The following is a 19919-nucleotide window of genomic DNA, read 5'->3' as shown; positions in this document are numbered from 1 at the left end:
TGGCATTTCGGCGGAGGGTCCCTCTTCGGCGGTGCGATGGGAGCAGAACCGGAACTCCCGTGTGCCCCGTGGGGAGCGCACAAAATGCCGCCCCCTGAATTCTGCCTAGGATGCCAGAAACCCTGGCGCCGCTCCTGGTGTGCCCCTGGTTGAGAACCACTGGTTTAATCTGAGCTCCTGGACAACACAGGCCAGAGACGTGCCCTGCAATAATTCTAACAGCAGGTTTTTTAGAAAAACATCCAATCCTGATTTAAAAATGGTCAGTGCTGGAGAATCCAGCCTGCTCCTCGGTAAATTGTTTAGGGTGGATTCTCCAGCGCAGGCCCTGTTTAAATAAAGCTGGGATGTCTTCTAACAGATCTTCTCCAGGAATTATTGGTGGGGGAGGCTAGATGATTAGTGCTCCCCTGTGGCCTTGGAATCTACGAACAAAACCTGTGTTGGCCACTAGACCCTGCTCCTGGCCGGAGACAAACCCACTCCTGGGTCTTGGCCATGTGACCAGCGCTGGGGATGCTGAATGTAGCTGGCTCTGTACGATACCACACGTTGGTAACAGCTTCACTCTTTCATCCCCTTGCCCCAGTCTTCAAGTCAACGGAGGAAATCCTTCTCAGGTACGTGACCCCCTGTCAACCTGATCCCTGGGCTGGATCCCCCAGGTTCACCCCTTTACCCCCAGATCTGGTCCCCATCTCTAAAAGGGGCTGAACATTACAGAGATGATGGAGGGGGTGTGTGGAATCATGGCCAGTCTGCCCTAGTGACCAGAGCTCTGGACTGAGACTCAAGGGACTTGGCTCTGCCTCTGGCCTCCTGCACAGCCTTGGGCAACTCATGTCCCCATTCCATGCCTCAGTTTCTCCCTCTGTAAAAATGGGAACAATGACACTGCCCTCCTTTGGAAAGCCCTAAACAGGAGCTAGGGATTGTCATTATTTAAGATCCAGATGGCAGTAGAATAAATATGAAACCCAGGGGCCAGTTCAGTGTGTCCCAGAGATGTGAGTGATCTAGGGGTTAGAGCAGTGGTAGGCTGGGAGCCAGGACTTCTGGGTTCTGTCCCCAGCTCTGGGAGGGGAGTGGGGTCTAATGGTTAAAGCAGTGGGGGCTGAGAATCATTAGAGCAGGCAACAGGCATCTAAGCTTGATGGAAGCCAAGTCAGGAGTGTGAAAACTCCCTGGGTATCATCTCAAGGGAAGAATGGGCGGGTAGCAGAGAGCACCCTTGCCCTCAGGCATAGAGCTTTCCAGCTACACCATCCCACACACACTGGGGGTCAGCACTGACTGTCAAGGGAGAGCGCCCCCTGCTGAGCCTCCCTCCTTGCAGCACAGCACCCCCTACAGCAATGCCGGGATGGGCATGCCCAGTCCAGGCGCCAGGGTGGAGCAGGAGGGATGTGATTGTGGACGTTTGCACTGAATTCCAGGGACAACGACAAGATCAAGCAGAGGATCATCCAGCTGACAGAACTGCAGGAGAGCCTGGTGAGCGGGGCTCTGTGGGTGGGCATAGGGTCTGCCCCTGGGCCCAGCGCAGGTGGGAGGCTACACAGCCCTGGCATCCTACCAGCTCCACACACCAATCCACCCCAAGCCTGATCCTGCCAGGGGCGGAGGGCAGCCCTATGCTGGCCCTAACGCACCATCCCATCAACCCTAGGTCTGCTCCCAACCCACAGCCCCATTGGATCTGCTACGTGCCTACCCCTTTAAATACCCCAGCCCTGAGCAGGGGTGTTCCTTGTGCCCTGTGATTCCTGCTCTAGGACCCTCTATGTAGCCCCCCTGCGGAGACACCAACCCCTCAAGAACCTGGATGAGAGCTCACACCAGACGGCCTGGGGGCATTTACTGAAATACAGGGGCTGGTTCCCAGCTCCCCCATACTGCTCCTGACTTAGGGGGTAAAGTGACTTTGACCTACCTGTATTCTGGCCCTGCACCCCGTGTCACTTAGAGCAGCCCTGAGGCTGCCCTAAATTATTCTCCGCCCGCCATGGGCCCTGGGAGGCAGAGAATAGCCGCAGCGCAGTGCAATGAAGCGTGTTGCCACAGGGGGCGCTCTGCTTTCTGCGCCCCATTGTCCTGATGCACTGGAGGGGCAGAGAACTTGGGTAGCTAAAGATCCTCAAAGCCCACTTGCAGGCTTGGTGATGGACAGCAGCTCTCTTTCTCCTCTTCCAGCAAGACGAAATTTACATCCTGGAAGAGCAGCTGTGTAAGTACCCGATGCGGGGGCCAGCCCCCTGCTACTGGAACTCAGATGAGCACTGAAGCCAAGGGGACGAGGCCCAGTCACACCAGCTGAGGACCTGGCACACTAGCTCCTATCAGAGTGAACTGGGGAGGCGGGAGCAAAGGGTTGGATTTTATGCACCCTTCCTAGAAGCCAGAGACCTTTCAGTTTTCGTAGTCCAACCCGACCATGTTTTGTGGGGCAGGCTGGGTATTTGGTGGGGGGTCAAAATCCAATTTTCACAGGTCCAGCAAGAGTCAGAGTCTGAAATTAACTTATTCCCAGGAGTAGGATGACTTGCCTCATTGTGCTGGGCACTGTCCAGACACACAGCGACTGAAATCAGGGCCCCATCATGCCAGGTGCTGCCCAGACACACAGTGAATGAGATCAGGGCCCTGTCATGCCAGGTGCCTGGACACATAGTAACCAAAATCAGGAGCTTACTCTTCCGAGCACCAAACAGACACATAGTAACAAGATCCGGATCTCACTGTGTCGGGTGCTGCTTGGATACATGGGCCTGTTATGTACACAGACTTTTTGCATGGGTTAGCGATGTGATTTTTTTTTTTTACCCATCTTGCTACACTGATACAACCCCGATTACAGACACAGTAAGGCCTGGCCTACACTTAACATTTAAAGCAACAGAGCTACCGAACTCGGGGGGTGTGAAAATTGCACCCCTGGAATGCTGCAGCTCTGCTGACCGAACCCCCAGTGGAGGTGGATTTCCTACAGCGCCGGGAAACTCCCGTCTGTCGGTGCAGGCAGCAGCTATGGTGCAGGGTTACCACGGTGGGATACCTACCGCCCCGGAGCTCTGCCACTACTGCCTGCAGCGTAGACAAGCTCTTGTACTGGTAGAAAAGTTCCTTATCCCCAGATCCCTGATCCCCCCTTCCCGTATAGAGATAGATGGCCCAGGAGAAGCACGTTTCTACCAGTATAACTAGGGAGTTTGTACTCCTTTACCTGCATCAGGTGAGTTAGTGTGTGGACAAGGTCGCAGTGAGAGAGCCCTGCCCCAAAGAGCTCACAATCTGAATGGACAGAGGGTGGGGAAACTGAGGCACGGAGCATGGCTGTGGTTTCCCCAAAGTCTGGGGCAGAGCCAGCTCTCCCGAGTCGTAGTGCAATGACTGATCCAAGACTTGGACACTGCCCACCATAGTCTATTTTACATTGATACTGGCTAGTTTCGCTGGCCTGGCTCCTGCAAGGGCAGGCGACGGGCCCCTCACTCAGGCATTCGGTGCTCCCCATGTGAGGGGGCCCACGGACTCCAGTGCTGAGCTCGGCGGCCTGAACCCCTGAGGCTGTGATGCTGTGGCTGCTGGCACCAAAGAGCCATGGACGTGACCTCAGGCCGAAACGTTGCTGTTGGAATTTGAAAGCTCCAGCCGTTCTGCAGCAACGTTTCCAGTTGGTTTTTGGTTCCCTAAAACCTTGGGGGTTGGTTCGGTTTTTTTCCAATCCAGGGCTAACTCGCCCTGCCAGCATCTCTGTAAATATCACGGGGACCTTCAAGGAGAGGGGAACCGTGGCGTGCGCTTCACTGCTGCTTGCGTGGGAAGGGTTCCCTCCAGCGAGCCGTGGCTGCAGAACCCGGAGGCAGAATGGAAAAGGCCAGAGCATGGCGCTGATTTCACTGAGCTGTGGGGGCAGATCTGCAGCTGGGGTAGATCTGCATGGTGCTATTGGCTCCCGTAGGGCGGCGCCAGCGCACACCAGCTGGGGATCTGGCCACGGTGAAGTTGCAGGGCACCCGGGGAGATTGGAGGAGTGGGACAGGCAGGGGGACAAGCTGGGCTGTAGACGGGATTGGGGGTTCTAGGATAGGGGGAAGGGGTGGAGAGCTGGTGAAGGAGACGACACAGCACCAAGATCCCTGCAGCCAGCTGACTCCTGCTGTCCTATGTGTCCTATTCCAGGTGACTGCACTTGCCGCGGAGGAAAAAGGTTTGAACTCCCCATTAAACTCTCCCCACCCAGCACTGAGCCGGCAGCAGCCCCACTCCCCTCTATTTCTGTCCAGCCCCACGCGCTGCCTCCTAGGGGTGGGAGACCGGGAGCGTAGTCCGGAGGCCCCAAAGGAGCAGTCCTGCCTGCACCAGAGCTGGAGTTTCTAGATCAGTGCCGAGGGCTACAAGCCAGAAAGCGTCTCCCCTGGCTCAAACCCGCTGGATCCAATTAGCATCAAACACCCCCCCGAGTCCTTTGCCCTCAGGAGCCCTTGCAACGCGCTCTGCAGGCTGGCAGGAGCATCTCCCCCAAAGGCGTGGTGGCCACTCTTGGCTTTAGAGTGTCAACCATCTGAGGCCCCCTAATTAACCTTCCCTGTGAGGGAAACGTAGGGATGGCTTGCCCACCACAGATATGCAGCCACTCTGGGATGGGGCCCAGCAGCTGTTTACACTGGGAGCCCTGGCTCAGGACTGAGATGCAGCCACCTCTGGGATGGGGCCCAGGAGCTCTTTAACAGCCACACGGCACTTTAGGCCAGGAAGTGCCAAAGCTTGTGTCCAAGTGGAACTGCAAGAGGGCAGATGTGGACTCACACAACGGGAGAGCTGGCCGCAGGAGAGAGAAGCTATGTTTGATAAGGCAGATTCGCTGTTGGTGTAAATTGGGGCTCAGGCTTTATTCCACACTGGGGTACACTGACTGCAAGGGGAGAGCGCCCCCTACTGAGCCCCTACCCTGCTCCCTGCAGCACAGCACCCCCTGCTGTCACGCTGGGTCATTGGGGCCGGCACTGACCGCAAGGGGAGAGCACCCCCTACTGTCTCTTTTGGATCCTGAATCACAGCCTGTGAATGGGACATACTTTACTAGCCTATGAGCCCCAGTGGCTGCAGCAGCAAAATAGGCACAGGTTGGGGTGGGGGGGGGCTGCAGGGGACATCTCCAGCCAACTCCTGACCCTTGTCCCCTTCTCCCTATGCCCCCCATGTCTCTCTGCAGAGAAGAGAATATAGAGCCTTTCCGCACATGAGGGGTGAGTCACCTGCTGAGGGAGCCGGGAGCCACCCCTCCTCCGTGATGGACAAAGCCAGCGGGAGCCCCGGCCTGTTCCACCACCCAGGCCCGGAATAAACTCCCCTCCCGTCTGCCAAGGATTGTGACGTGCATTGCGGGGCACCTGGTTACGGGGCACCCTGGCGTCTTTGGGGCCACTTCTCAGACCCCTCTAGCAGCATCAATGGGGCAGGAAGGGCTCCTGGCGAATTGTCCAGTCATAGATTTACAGGGGCTGCTCTGTGCCCTGGTCTCTTTGGGGCTGGTTTATGTTCAAAACATACCCAGGCGTAGCTCTGTTGGCCAGATATTGCCGTGGGGGGGAGGGTTTGTTCCTATGCCAGCAGACAAACTCCCTTTACACGAGGGGACTAGCCGAGCACAGGCGCTGGCCTGCAGCCATAGCCTCTGGCTCCGGGGTGAGTGACTCCCCAGAGGTCTCCTAGAGCTGGAAATGGCACCTCGAGCTCCAGCCTAGATGCACCCTGTGTGGCGGTGAGCCCAGTTCTCAGCACCTCGGCCCTGCGGTCTCCAGCCACGCTCATAGGCACCAATCCCATGGGTGCTCCGGGGCTGGAGCACCCACAGGGAAAAATTGGTGGGTGCTCTGCACCCACCGGCAGCTCCCTGACCCGCCCCAGCTCACGTCTGCCTCTGCCTCCTCCCCTGAGCGCATCGCCGAGTCCTGCTTCTCCCCCCTCCCTCCCAGCACTTGCGCTGCAAAACAGCTGTTTCGCACGGCAAGCGGTGGGAGGGAGCGGGAGGAGGAGGAATGTGGAGTGCTCGGGGGAGAGGCAGGGCCAGGGTGGGGATTTGGGGAGGGGTCCAATAGGGGCAGGGAGGGGGCGGAGTCAAAACAGGGCCAGGGGCGGGGGGACACGAGCACCCACTGGCGCCAAGGAAAGTTGGCTCCTGTGGCTGGGTTCACCCATTCAGGCTGCTGGGGCTTTCCAGCCTTATGCATTAACGGCCCTCCCCGTCCTGGGCTTTTCCGTTGGATCTTCTGGGGGCCAGTCCTTCATGGCACTGAGTCCAGCCAGTTCTAACTTAAATATCTCATCTCAGCCCATTTGGCATCCCTGGCCCTGCCTCTCCCCTAGGAGAATGGCTATTTGCTGCCCCACCAGGATCATGAATTAGAGCAGCCCCAAGGCCACGCTGACTGTCACCAGCCAAGGCTGAGAATACAGGCACAGCAAAGGGGGCTCATTCCGCCCAATGGCGTCAGCCCAGGTCACCCCAGCAGAAACGGGAGCAGAAATCTGGCCTTACCCACTGGAAATGCAGCCACCTCTGGGGTGAGGCGGCAGCGGCCAAGCAGCACACAAGTTCAAGCCGTTCAGCAAGTGCCAGGACACCTTTGATGACTGGATCTGAGGAGGGCCAGGGCTGCTGAGCCAGCACCTGTGTCCCTCCTATGGACCCCTCTGGCCAATAGGATGCCCTGGTCTGCATTAGCCAAGCCCCCACCCCAAAGAGGAAGTGAGACAGGGCAGGGGGCCATATGCTCAGGAGCAGATCTACCATGAAACAAACCGTGCGGTGGCACGGGGTCCCCAGTGACAAGGGCCCCCCCAAAATGCAGGACAAATCTCACCTGTCCCTGAGTCCCAGCCGGCGGCGCGGCAGGGCTCAGGCAGGCTGCCTGCATGTTGTGGCCAGTGGCCTCCCCCGCTCCCGAAAGCAGCCAGCTGCTGGCATGTCTCTGCGTGCCCCTGGCGAGGGGGGGGGTGGCTCTGTGCACTGCCCCCACCCCGGGCAGCACAGAGACATGCCAGCAGCAGGGCCAAGGCGACTCCCTGCGCACGCTGCCTCCCTCCCTCCATGCTGCGCTGCTTCCAGAAGCATCTGGCATGTGCCGGTGGCCTCTGGGAGGGAGGGTGTGTGTCTCCACATGCTGCCCCCACCCCGAGCGCCGACTCCCCAGCTCCCATTGGCCGGGAACTGCAGCCAATGGGAGCTGCAGGGGCGATGCCTGTGGGCAGTAGCGCACGGAGACCCCCTGCCCTCTCCCCCCCCCGCCTAGGAGCCGCTGACAGAAGGGGGGGGTGTGCTGGTCATTTTGGGAGCCGCGCTGCCCGAGGTAAGCGCCGTCCCCCTCCCACACCCCAACCCCCTGCCCCAGTCCAGAGCTCGCACCCTGCACCCAAACTCCCTCCCAGAGCTCAACCCCCTGCCCCAGTCCAGAGCTCGCACCCTGCACCCAAACTCCATCCCAGAGCTCAACCCCTCCCCCTCTTCCCGCACCCCAACCCCCTGCCCCAGTCCAGAGCCTGCACCCTGCACCCAAACTCCCTCCCAGAGCTCAACCCCCTGCCCCAGTCCAGAGCTCGCACCCTGCACCCAAACTCCGTCCCAGAGCTCAACCCCTCCCCCTCTTCCCGCACCCCAACCCCCTGCCCCAGTCCAGGGCCTGCACCCAAACTTCCTCCCAGAGCTCAACCCCTCCCCCCTCCCCCCCAACTCCCCTACCCCCATCAAGGTACCTCACTTTATTTTCATTTACTTCCCATTACTTATAATATAGGAGGAGGAGGTAAAAAAGAATGAAAATCAGGGAGGGAGGGAGATAAGAGAGAATGGTCTTTTTCTTCGCTGGGTCCCGAGGAGGGGGGGCAAAAATGAAGCTGTGCAGAGGGTCCCACTAACTCGAAATCCATCACTGTATAAGCTCCTCTCTGAGAGGGGCTGGAGCACATGGCCCCCTGCTTGTGCCCCCTCCCCCCCCAGAGCCCACCAGCACCGGGAGGTTAAATTGAATCCCCAGCTGGCTCACTATTGAGTGTCTGTGTCTGGCTCATAGGCTTTGGCACCCACCAGGGTGGCCGGGGTGTAGCCTGTGGGTGAAACAAGTTTGCGAGTTCTCAGTCCAGCTCCCAACTGGACATTAGCTGCCCCCCTCCCAGGCACCCTCAGCACAGCCCCCGCCCCTCCAGCATGGGGGTGAGGCACATAGCAGTGTGGGGGTGAGCAGAGAGATAGCCCTATGGGTTCCCCAGGGATTTCCTACCCTCCTCCTGGGTCTCAGCCACCCCCTTTCCTGCCCCCCCAACCCTCCCCAACCCAGGCCAAATCCTGCTCTCAGCAATGTTGCCATACATGTGGAATCACTCTGGATTTACACTGATGGGCTCAGATCAGAATGTGGTCCCATCCCCATAGTGGAGTCGCTCCGGATTGACACTAGTGTTACCACCTTTGAAATGTCAACCCTACCCCCAAGCCTGCCACCACCCCAAACCCCAACCACAGGGCAACTCCGCAACCCATCCCATTTCAACAGCCACTTATAGGTAAGGCTGAGATTTTGTCACGGATATTTTTAGTAAAAGTCACGGACAGGTCATGGGCAATACACAAAATTCAGGGAAGCTTTGACCTGTCTGTGAGTTTTACTAAAAATTTCCATGAGACAATCATATGGGAAGGTGCTGGGCAGAGGCTGGTAGCTTCAGGGCAGCCCCCCGACCTGCAGCTGGGAGCTGCAGGGTCCCATTCCCCCTCTCCCCCTGCGGCAGCTGTTAAACAATAGAATACCATTTATTCAAATATTTTTGGACGTTTTCTACATTTTCAAATATATTGATTTCAATTACAACACAGAATACAAAGAGTACAGTGCTCGATATTAATTTTGATTAAATATTTGCACTGTAAAAAACCAAAAGATATAGCATTTTTCACGTCACCTCATACAAGTACTCCAGTGCAATCTCTTTATCGTGACAGTTGAACTTACAAATGTGGAATTATGTACATAAAATAACTGCATTCAACAATAAAACAGTGTCAAACTTTAGACCCTACAAGTCCACTTAGTTCTACTTCTTGTTCAGCCAATAGCTGAAACAAACAAGATTGTTTACATTTGTGGGAGATAATCCTACCCACTTCCTGTTTATGATGTTGCCTGACTGTTGTAGCTGGCGTCACAAGATATTTATAGAATATCAGGGTCGGAAGGGACCTCAGGAGGTATCTAGTCCAACCCCCTGCTCAAAGCAGGACCAATCTCCAACTAAATCACCCCAGCCAGGGCTTTGTCAAGCCGGGCCTTAAAAACCTCTAAGGAAGGAGATTCCACCACCATTCCAGTGCTTCACATTTATGTGCCAGATGTACTAAAGATTCATATGTCCCTTCATGCTTCGTCCACCATTCCAGAGGACATGCGCCCATGCTGATGACGGGGTCTGCTTGATAATGATCCAAAGCAGCGCTGACCAATGCATGTTCATTTTCATCATCTGAGTCAGATGCCACCAGCAGGTTGATTTTCTCTTTTGGTGGTTTGGGTTCTGTAGTTTCCACATCGCACCAACAGGGCACTGGGCTTCCCCACCTGGGGATGGAGAGGAGGCACCCCCTGGGGGGTTAGGACAGGCCTGGCCCACTGCAGAGCTGGTCAGGTCCTGGATACAGCCCCCGCCCCATCCCCAAGTCTTTCCAGGGAGGCGACCCGACTCCTGGGCTGTGGGTGTCTGAGGAATCTGTTTCCACACCCACAGGTGAATATTTGGCCTGGGGTCAAATTCCTCTCTCCACCCCACCCCCAGCGGGAAGTGATTTGGGGTCCCCTGAGTAAGGGGTCCCATGAGAGCCACAGTCACCCTCTGGAAAGGTTCCTCTGTTATAGGCAGCGGCCTCCTGGCTGTTTATATTGACTTTGTGCTCATCTCACCCTCTGGAAGGAGCCACGTGAGACAGTACTCAACTGCCTCAGTTTCCTCACTTCTGTCTACAGCAACATCCAGCTGTGTCTCGGTTTCTCCACCTCCAGGCAGTCCTTCCGCTCTTGAAATGACTCCCACCCCCTTTACGTCTCACTGCTCAAATGCTATCCAGAGAACCCCCGCCTCTCGTGGCTTGGCCTTTGCAGCTTGTTCTCAGGATCCAACTGATTGCAGGGTTTGGGGAGGGGAGGGAACTTTCCCCCAGATCGGCAGGGAACATGGCGGGGGGTTCCCCTTCTCCAGCAGGGTGGGGCATGGATCTGGGCAGGTCTTGGGACTGTTCTGGTCCCTGCATGTGGCACTCAAGAGTTTAGCCTGCCAAGGACCCAAACTCTGGCGTCTAACTAAAGTCCTTGGGCTCGGCCCACGGGGCAGTGGGTGAAAGTTTACATGTGAGTCTGGGCTAGACGGGAGGTCAGCCTCGCGGAGATGACGGCCCTTTCTGGCCTTAAATTCCCTGAACCTGTGGAATTAGCGAGCAGCAGGACATAGGCCTGATCGGCTGAGAAGTGAACTCAGCATCCTGTAGATGATGGCCCCTCCTGGGGAACTGCCCCCGTTAGCGCCACTGGGTCGGGGTGCCGGCAGCCCCTCTGCCTGGGCTGGCAGTAACTGAACAGCTGTGTCCTATTGCTGGCCCCCGAGTGCCCCAGCCCTGGGCATTCTGCCCCTTCGTGTCCCCTGGCAGTCATAGCATCTGGATCTCTGCCGCTGGGGGTTCCCCCTTCCCATCTTTGGGGAGCCCCCTCCTAGCCCCCTCCAGGGGCCCATCCAGGAATGGAGCCCCTTGGGTTTCCTCCCAGCTGCACGCCTCTCTAGGCTCAGAAACCTGAGGCACCGCTGTCCCTCCCCAGGCCGACCCCACTCACGTCCTGATGTTGCCCCTAATTTGGGTTATAACTGCAGGGTGACTCGGAGCCCTTTTAGTCTGCACCCTGGAAATCTCCTCCTATGCACTTTGGGACTGGCTCAACTCTGGCAGCAACGCTTTGCGTGTCATTCCCAGTGCCTCTCCAGTTCATGCACTTCTCTCTCAAGCTGCGCCTTGATCTGGCTGGGGTCCAGGTTGCGGTGGGTGTTCTCCTGGCCCCCTCTTCTCTAGGGAGACGGCCCCAAACTCTCCCGCTCATCCATTCTGGACTCTATCCGCTAGGGCGTCCACCTGCCCTGCCAGGGCTGCTCCGCTGGGCACGGCTCCGGGGCTCGTACTCAGTTTTGCTTCTGGTCAGCATCCCCCTTTCTAAGCCCTGCCTCTGGTCGTGCGTATCTGGTCGCTCCTCTTCCCCGAACAGCTCATCCTTGCTCACTTTTCTGCCCAGACTGCAGGTGCAGGATCTACCCTCTGCTTGCTCTCTCTGAGCCTCAGCCCCTCACAAACGCCTTTAAACAGCTTCGCCCGTTGCAACACTGCCCCCATAATCTGCCATCCCCCTATAATCCGACACAACCCCTGGATCCCATGTGCATCCAGACCAGCCGGGTCTGGGCAGAGAGTAGTCACTGTGGGGCTCCTCAATTCCCCGCTGGGCCCCTCCTTGAAATGAGGGGCCCTGTAGCTGACAGTGGCAGGGAGGCCAAGGACGGGGGTGCCCTGAGTGGGAGTCGCAGGCCCCTTGTGAAAGCCCGATGGGGGTGGGGGCGAGATGACCCTGTTTAGCTGCTCTTCCTGATTCTCAAGCGGATGCAGATGGCTTCAGGTGGCTGGTCACTTGCAATCACAGAACCCAGATGTCCAGGGCTACACTCCAGGGATCCCCATGCTGGACTGGGGGAGGAAGAGCTGAGAATGCAGTGCTGCAGCAGACTCCTGTGGCCAGCGCTATCCCCCTGCCCCAGGACAATTCCTGGCAGATCTTCAGGGGAGAATGTAACCGCGAGACAGCCCCTCTCTCCTGTGTTTTCACTGGCCCTGACCCAGCCTCACGGTCACAGATCAAGTGACAGGGCTGGTTGTGTGTGTGTGTGTGTGTGTGTGTGTCACGGCTCCACGGGATCTGTGCTATGCCTTGGCTTTTAAGCCATCTCATGGAGGATCTCTGTCAGTGTGCGCTCTCCTCGCCTCAAGTCCTGCACTGCCCTCCAAGAGCAGACTTAGCCCTTTGCCCTCCATTGGGTAACCATGGGAAGTATAGGGGAAACTGAGGCACGCATTGGCATCATAAACATATTACAAAAAATCCCGCTTCATCACAGAGGGCATTTTGTCCAGCTTGTTTACACTTTGAGCTTCACCCCACCCGCCCAGACGGACCAGGTATGGCAGCCCTTGCTCACTCAGCACAGCTGCTGTCTCCATTCACCTCCAGCCCCGAACTGTCTGCGTCTCCTTTGCTATGTCCTGGCTCTGGTCGAATCGTTCTCCACCAGGGGGTATGCAGAGACCTTCCAGGGGGTACATCAACTCCTCTAGAGATTTGCCAGGTTTTACCACAGGCTACATAAACAGCACTAGTGGAGTCACTGCAAACGAAAATGTCATACAGACACAAGTATCAGCAGTAGCCACGTTAGTCTATATCCACAAAAACAACAAGGAGTCCGGTGGCACCTTAAAGACTAACAGATTTATTTCGGCACAAGCTTTTGTGGGTAAAAAACCCTCACTTTTTCAGATGCATGGAGTGAAAATGACAGATGCAGGCATTATCTACTGCAGGGGTCGGCAACCTTTCAGAAGTGCTGTGCTGAGTCTTCATTTATTCACTCTGATTTAAGGTTTTGCGGGCCAGTCATACATTTTAACGTTTTTAGAAGGTCTCTTTCTATAAGTCTGTAATATATAACTAAACTATTATGGTATGTAAAGTAAATAAGGTTTTTTAAATGTTTAAGAAACTTCATTTAAAATTAAATTATAATGCAGAGCCCCCTGGACCGGTGGCCAGGACTCAGGCAGCGTCAGTGCCACTGAAAATCAGCTTGCGTGCCTCCTTCGGCATCTGTGCCATAGGTTGCTTATCCCCAATCTACTGACACACGAAGAGAGCAATGAGAAAGGCAGCAACTGGTCAGTTACAGCGCACTGGGAGGCTTTTGTATTTTGAGGTCTGCGTCTGTAAGCAAGTCAGTTTTAAGTGAGGTGAAACTTGGGGTAGGCCAGACAAATCAGATGCCTGAAAGGGGTAAGGGAGTTGAGAACCGCTGCTCTGGTCAGTTTCACTCAGCTGTCGGGGCTGTAACTTATCTCCCTAGAGCACTGAGGGAAGGGAAGGAAGTGCCAGGGGGAAGATACAAAGTTCCAACTTGTTCCAGACAGAGCGTCACCCGGGCAGGTGCAGTAGACACACAAAAAAACGCCAGAGGCCCCAGCACAAGGCCCCGAAAGCTGGTTATTATTGATCATGCTCGTTAGGGTCGTGCCTAAGGCCCCTCTGAGATGGGGGCCCCGTTGCCCTTGATGGGCACAGGGTAACGAAAGGTCTCTGACCCAAAGAACTGACCCTGGAAATAGACCAGACCAGGATGAGGCCGGACTAGGGCAGAGGGAGCACTGAGAGGGCAGCAACAGGGCCGGCTCTACTGGTTTCGCCGCCCCGAGCGGCATGCCGAATTGCCGCCGTGGACGGCGGTGGCAGTCCATGCGCCGTTAGGGCTGCACGCGCGTTTCTGCCGTGGCGGCAATTCGGCGGCAGCTTCTGTGTTCAGTTGTCCGCGGTGGCGCAGCTTCTGGCTGAAGGCAGAAGCTACTGCCGAATTGCTGCCGATGTGGAAACGAGTGTGCCACCCCTCACCGTCCACGGCGGCAATTCGGCGCGCTGCTTGGGGGCAAAAACACAGGGACTGCCACCTCTTGCAGATTGCCGCCCCAAACACCCGCTTGGAATGCTGATGCCTGAAGCCAGCCCTGGGCAGCAACCAGGGAAATGAAATGCAAGACCCCTCCTCTCTCTTGAATGGGAGGGTTGAAATGCCAAACAATCAAAGGTCCAAGCGCTGCACTGTGCTTTGAAATCAGCGGGGCTGTTTGCATACATATGGGTTTGCAGGCTTGAGCCCCAAAGTGGACTCTTCCAAAACGTGAGGTGGTTCCACAGCGGCTAACTTGGCCTAGCTGCGAGTCTGCAAAAGTGTTTTTTTCTCTGCCGGTTTTCCTTGGCAATGTTAGCAATTTAACGAGCTGGTCGGGACAGTTTCGCTTGAATAAGGAAAACAAGACAACACATCATGAGAGCTGGCTACATTTAACTGCTCAAATTTCCTAATATTGGTTGCTTGATGTTTCAACCTGCATTCGTCCTGGAGCTTTTTTCCATTTAATTTCCCTGGCTTTTCTTAGGCATTGTCTACATGGGGAATTCTGGTAGAACTCTGGTATTCCGTAATACCTCTCCTCCCCATGGTCTATTCCCAAACAAACTCACTTTATTCCAGCATATTTCCCTGATTTGGAGTTATTCTGGAATATCTCTAGCAGAATAACTATTTCACTCGATAGCAATTCCAGGATAACTCAGGCGTTCCGGAATAACTCCCTGTCTGCGCACTCTATTCCAGTGGTTCCCAAACTTTAACAACCTGTGATCCCCTTTCACTAAAATGTCAAGTCTCGCAACCCCCCTCCAAAAAATGAATATTTCCAGGGATTTTCTCCTTTACCTAAGTATAAATTATAGAAGCCATGATCTTGGACATATAAAATTTGTTTTTATGACACGCTTATTACACACTATTTACTATTAATTATTATTTATCACTACAGGATTGTTATTACATTATGAAAACAGCAACACTCTTCCAAGATCTCACTTTGGGAGCGTGTATCACTTTGAATAAACCTGTTATAAGACAAGGCTCGTATGTTTCATCAAGACGTATCAGATGTGAAACAGCAGGACGGGATTTAAGAAGCCAACTCAGAGTTCTTACACAAGCATTCAGGCAAACAACTTGTTCTTCATTATCATTTAAAAAACAAGACTAGCTGCCTATTTCATTTAAAAAACAGCAAAAAATATCCCCCTCCCTTTCTTATAAAAAGTCTTGACGTTTCAGTCTCCTCAGTGTGATAGAGATGCTTGCTTTGATCTGCTTCGCTCTTGGAAGTCCAGCGGCTCCGGGCTGCTGGCCCCGTGCTGCCTGGGGTCCCTAGGGACAGCTCTGGCCACCATTAGGGATTTTTTTTTCCCAAGAACCCCCTGTAACATTTTATGAACCCCCAGGGGTTCACGAACCCCACTTTGGGAACCACTGCTCTATTCCAAAATCAACTGAGAAACAGGGAGATGGCAAAATTTACAGATGATACAAAACTTCTCATGCTAGTTAAGTCCCAGGCAGACTGCCAAGAGTTCAGGGCCAGTGCTACCATTAAGGCGAACTAGGCGGTTGCCTAGGGCGCCAAGATTTGGGGGCGCCAAAAAGTGGTGCCCCCAATTTTTTTTTTACAGCGGTTCCTCCCTGAGTGCGCGGTCGCTGCTCCACTTCTCCAGCCTCCCAGGCTTGCAGTGCCAATCAGCTGTTTGGCGCTGCAAGCCTGGGATGGGAGGAGAATTAGAGCAGGGGCGGCGTGCTCGGGGACGACGCGGAGCAGAGGTGAGCTGGGGTGGGGAGGTGCCACACGGCGCCCCGGGGCAGGGGAAGCTGCTGTGAGGGGGCGCCTCAAGGCAGGGGGCGGGCACGGAGCTGCCACAGGCTGGGGGTGGGGGCGCAAGGTGGAAGTTTCGCCTAGGGCACGAAACTTCCTTGCACCGGCCCTGCAAGAGTTACAAAGGGATCTCACCAAGCTGGGTGACTGGGCAACAAAATGGCTGATGAAATTTAATGCTGATAAATGCAAAGTAATGCACATGGGAAAACATAATCCCAACTCCACATACAAAATGATGGGGTCTGAATTAGCTGTTACCACCCAGGAAAGAGATCTTGGCATCATTGTGGGTAGTTCTCTGAAAATATCCACTCAATGAGCAGCGGCAGTCAAAGAAGCGAACAGAATGTTGGGAATTATTAAGAAAGAGATAGAGAATAAGTGAGGCCCTACCAAATTCACGGTCATGGAAAACGTCACGGTCCATGAAAACCCATGAAATCTGGATCGTTGGGTGCTTTTACTCTAGACAGGTCTGCTGCATCTTACACTAGGGTTACGTTCCACAGTCAGCATGTAAAGTGAGAATCGCGTATAGTCAGAACTACGTTGAGTGTAATGGCAGGCGAAATCGCCCAGACTACAGGTACAGTATTAAAATTGTTATTTTTCTCTTTTTTGTTTGTTTTTGCCGACCGTGTAAGGCTGAAATTGCACATGTTAAATGCGTGTAAGATGCGACAGACGTGTACTATACAGATGTCACGGGGGAGACCAGCGTTTCTCAAATTTGGAGGCTTGACTCAAAAGGGAGTTGCAGGGGGGGTTGCAAGGTTATTTTAGGAGGGGTCGTAGTATTGCCACCCTTACTTCTGAGCTGCTGCTGTCTGAGCTGGGCGGCTGGAGAGCGGCGGCTGCTGTCCAGGTGCCCAGCTCCGAAGGCAACACCCTGGCAGCAGCAGCGCAGAAGTAAGGGTGTCAACACCATACCATGCCATGCTTACTTCTGCGCTGCTGCTGGCAGAGGCTCTGCCTTCAGAGTTGGGCTCCCAGCCAGCAGCCGCTGCTCTCCAGCTGCCCAGCTCTGAAGGCAGTGCTGCCGTCAGCAGCAGCGCAGAAGTAAGGGTAGCAGTATCTCAATCCCCCCTGCGATAACCTTGTGACCCCCACACGACTCCTTTTTGTGTCTAGACCCCTACAAGTACACCACCATGATATTTCAGATTTAAGTAGCTGAAATCATGAAATTTACAATTTTAAAAATCCCATGACCATGAAATTGACCAAAATGGACCGTGAATTTGGTAGGGCCCTAATAAAAAGAGAAGAAAATATCATATTGCCTCTATATAAATCCATGGTACGCCCACATCTTGAATACTGCATGCAGAGATGGTCGCCCCATTTCCAAAAAAGATCTATTGGAATTGGAAAAGATTCAGAAAAGGGCAACACAAATGATGAGGGGTATGGAACAGATTCCATATGAAAAGAGATTAATAAGACTGGGACTTTTCAGTTTGGAAAAGAGACGATTAAGGGGGGATATGACAGAGGTCTATAAAATCATGACTGGTGTGGAGAAAGTAAATAAGGAAGTGTTATTTACTCCTTCTCATAACACAAGAACTAGGGGTCACACAATGAAATTAATAGGCAGCGAGTTTAAAAAAAACAAAAGGAAGTATTTCTTCACACAATGCACAATCAACATATGGAACTCTTTGCCATTGGATGTTGTGAAGGCCAAGACTATAACATAGTTCAGTAAAGAACTAGATACATTCATAGAGGATAGGCCCATCAATGGTTATTAGCCAGGATGGGCAGGGAGGGCGTCCCTACCCTCTGTTTGCCAGAAGCTGAGAATGGGTGATAGGGGATGTGATCACTTGATGATTTACCTGTTCTGTTCATGCCCTCTAGGGCACCTGGCATTGGCCACTGTCGGAAGACAGGATACTGGGCTAGATGGACCTTGGGTTGACGCAGTATGGCCCTTCTTATGTTTTTATGACTTTATTCCAGAATATTTACTCTGCCTTGGAGTTATGCTGGAATAGCTACAGTGTAATAACTACTTTGATACAGATATGCTGGTTACTTTCCCTTAAGGAGGGGACTGGCGGGAAACTGATCAATTATTTTTTATGGATCTAGTCCCCTTAGCATCTCTGTCAATCTTTGCAACTGACGATGGCAGTTTTTAGCAGATATATGTGTGGGATTTGGTTTTGTTGTTGTTGGGTTTTTTAAGAAAATAGAAAAGTGTTAACAGGCTGGAGCAGAAAAGGCCTCTTTAAACATTTTTAAAAGTCTTTAAAAGCTTTCAACTAATGCCTTTCAGGCTTGGCTTGATGGATCAATCTGAGCGAGATAAACAGAAGCCGCATTTGAGACTTTTGTGGGTGTTTTGGTGACACCAGCGTAAGCCACGCCCGCTCTGGGTGGGGTTCTGTCCCCTTCAAACAGTGGCGAGGCCAGCTACAGATTGATGAGTAGATCCCTGCGCGGATACAGAATTTGTATTCGCATCCAAGCCATGACCCGCAAACGAAGTCTGTGGCTACAAACCGGTGAGCCGCAGATTTGCAGGGCTATAGGGATGAGCCTGCTGCAAACACCGCTAAGAGGGGGTGGCTTTTAGCTCAGGCAGTCCAGGCTCCCGCATCAAGGTCAAGGGATCGCAGCTACTGACAACGTTACAGTAGGACGGGGTAGTCAATAGGCAGACCGTGGGCCAAATCCGGACCAGCAGACACTTCTGAATGGACCTCGAAATCTTTTTATTTACTTATGATGATGGTTAGTTTATTTTTATTATTTTCTCTGGAGTCAGGATCTTGACTAGAGCTTGACCAAGAAATCTGGACCTTGGCAAAAAATAATGGACTATCCCCGACTAGGACACGAGTTTCTGGAGCAGAATGGGGGGGAATGGAATTCAGTTTTCTAGAAGAGGGGTGCGTCTGACGCCCAGTAGGTTTGCTATAGCTGAACCTTGATATTTAACTCATTAATCTCCAGCGGAGGATGCTTTTCTGTTTTGATTTCTGGCCCTTTAAATCTCAGACTCCACCTCCTTGCATTGGATGGGCATACAGCAGCTTCTCAATGCTGCCGACTGTAGGTCAAAACTATTAACGGTGCAGGGGTCGAGGAGCTTTTTGCAGAGGAGGGGGCTTCTCTGACGAGCACCATGCTGCCCATCTGGCATTCCGGGCCACCTTCTCCGCCCGTCACGAACACGCATGACTTCAACATGTGGCAGGACTACTTGAACCTGTCAAAGCTTCTTGGTGAAATTATTGAGGAGCGCAGAAGGGAATCCAGGAGCCTCCTAACCTGTCAGATGGCAGATCCCTGCCTGCCAGGGACACCCCTTCAAATGTCTCCGGGCGACGCCTTGAGCCTGAAGTCATCGGGCTGGAGCAGGAGCTGTCCTGGAAGTGGGCAGAGCAGGGCGGCTACCCCTCAGACGCCCAGCAGATTCATATGCAACTTCTGCAAGCACAACGGGGAATCCAAGAAGGTCTACTCCTCCCACTTGCTGAAGCAAGCCGACGGCACCGTGCTGTGCCCCATCCTGCGCAACTACGTCTGCCCGCTCTGCGGGGCTACAGGAGACCAGGCTCACACGCTGAAATACTGCCCGTGCAATCAAGAAAAGCAGTCCCTCTACTGCAAAGGCGGGCGTAACTCAGCTGGTTTCATCGTGAGACGGTGAACGGCCGGGGAAGAAACCTCCTCCACCCTGGGACAAAACCCGGGAGCCAGAAGAGGCTTGGAACTGAAGTTTAGTTTGCTACCGTTTGTTTCCTAGTTTGCATTTAAAGTCCAGGGTGGATTTGACGCAGCCACGTAGAAAGTCACCCTGGTTTCTTTAAATCCCAACAGCAGCCTGTTTTGGGTATCCCTGCCTTGCCGTGAGTTCCGTCGGAAGAGAACCAGTGCCAAAGAACCGGGAGTTTCATAGTTTTGCCTTTGTCCTGCTAACTCATGCAGAGATTTCATTTTGAGCGTTTGCCGACGAGGCAACACCCATCGGGCTGGATGGGCGCAAGGCGTTTGTCTTTGGTAGATTTGTTTTGTTTGAAACTTCTCTTCCCAGTCAAGTGTTATTCGTTTTGTTTTACACACCACAGGAATCACTACGACTTTGCAGTGTGAGTTTTTTTTTAAAATCATGCCAGAAAAAGCCTTGAATTCTAACATACACATAAACGTCGCGTTTTCACTGATGTTGTTAATTGCACTAAGTGTGTGTACGGGGGCAGGGATTGTTCTCTCTGTGTTATGAGTTTTGAGGGTTTGTTTATGAGAGTTATTTTTCATTAAACATGAAACACTCCCTTATCCCCTTTTCCTTCTGTTTAATAAACAGTGTTGT

The 19919-nt window shown here is 53.7% G+C and overlaps 1 protein-coding gene across 1 annotated transcript; it reads left to right on the top strand.

The window, feature by feature from the left end:
• Nucleotides 1-18728: 18728 nt before the first annotated feature.
• On the top strand, nt 18729-19256 carry NANOS2 (nanos C2HC-type zinc finger 2). Its single transcript, XM_050928247.1, has 2 exons — nt 18729-18919; nt 19016-19256. Exons 1-2 carry the CDS (start codon nt 18729-18731, stop codon nt 19254-19256), a joined length of 432 nt encoding a protein of 143 aa, XP_050784204.1.
• The last annotated feature ends 663 nt before the right edge of the window (nt 19257-19919 follow it).

Source organism: Gopherus flavomarginatus, chromosome 18, assembly GCF_025201925.1.
Source record: "Gopherus flavomarginatus isolate rGopFla2 chromosome 18, rGopFla2.mat.asm, whole genome shotgun sequence".
Taxonomy (NCBI): domain Eukaryota; kingdom Metazoa; phylum Chordata; order Testudines; family Testudinidae; genus Gopherus; species Gopherus flavomarginatus.
The sequence above is the reverse complement of the archived record's forward strand: the minus strand, read 5'-3'. Positions and strand labels throughout refer to the sequence as shown.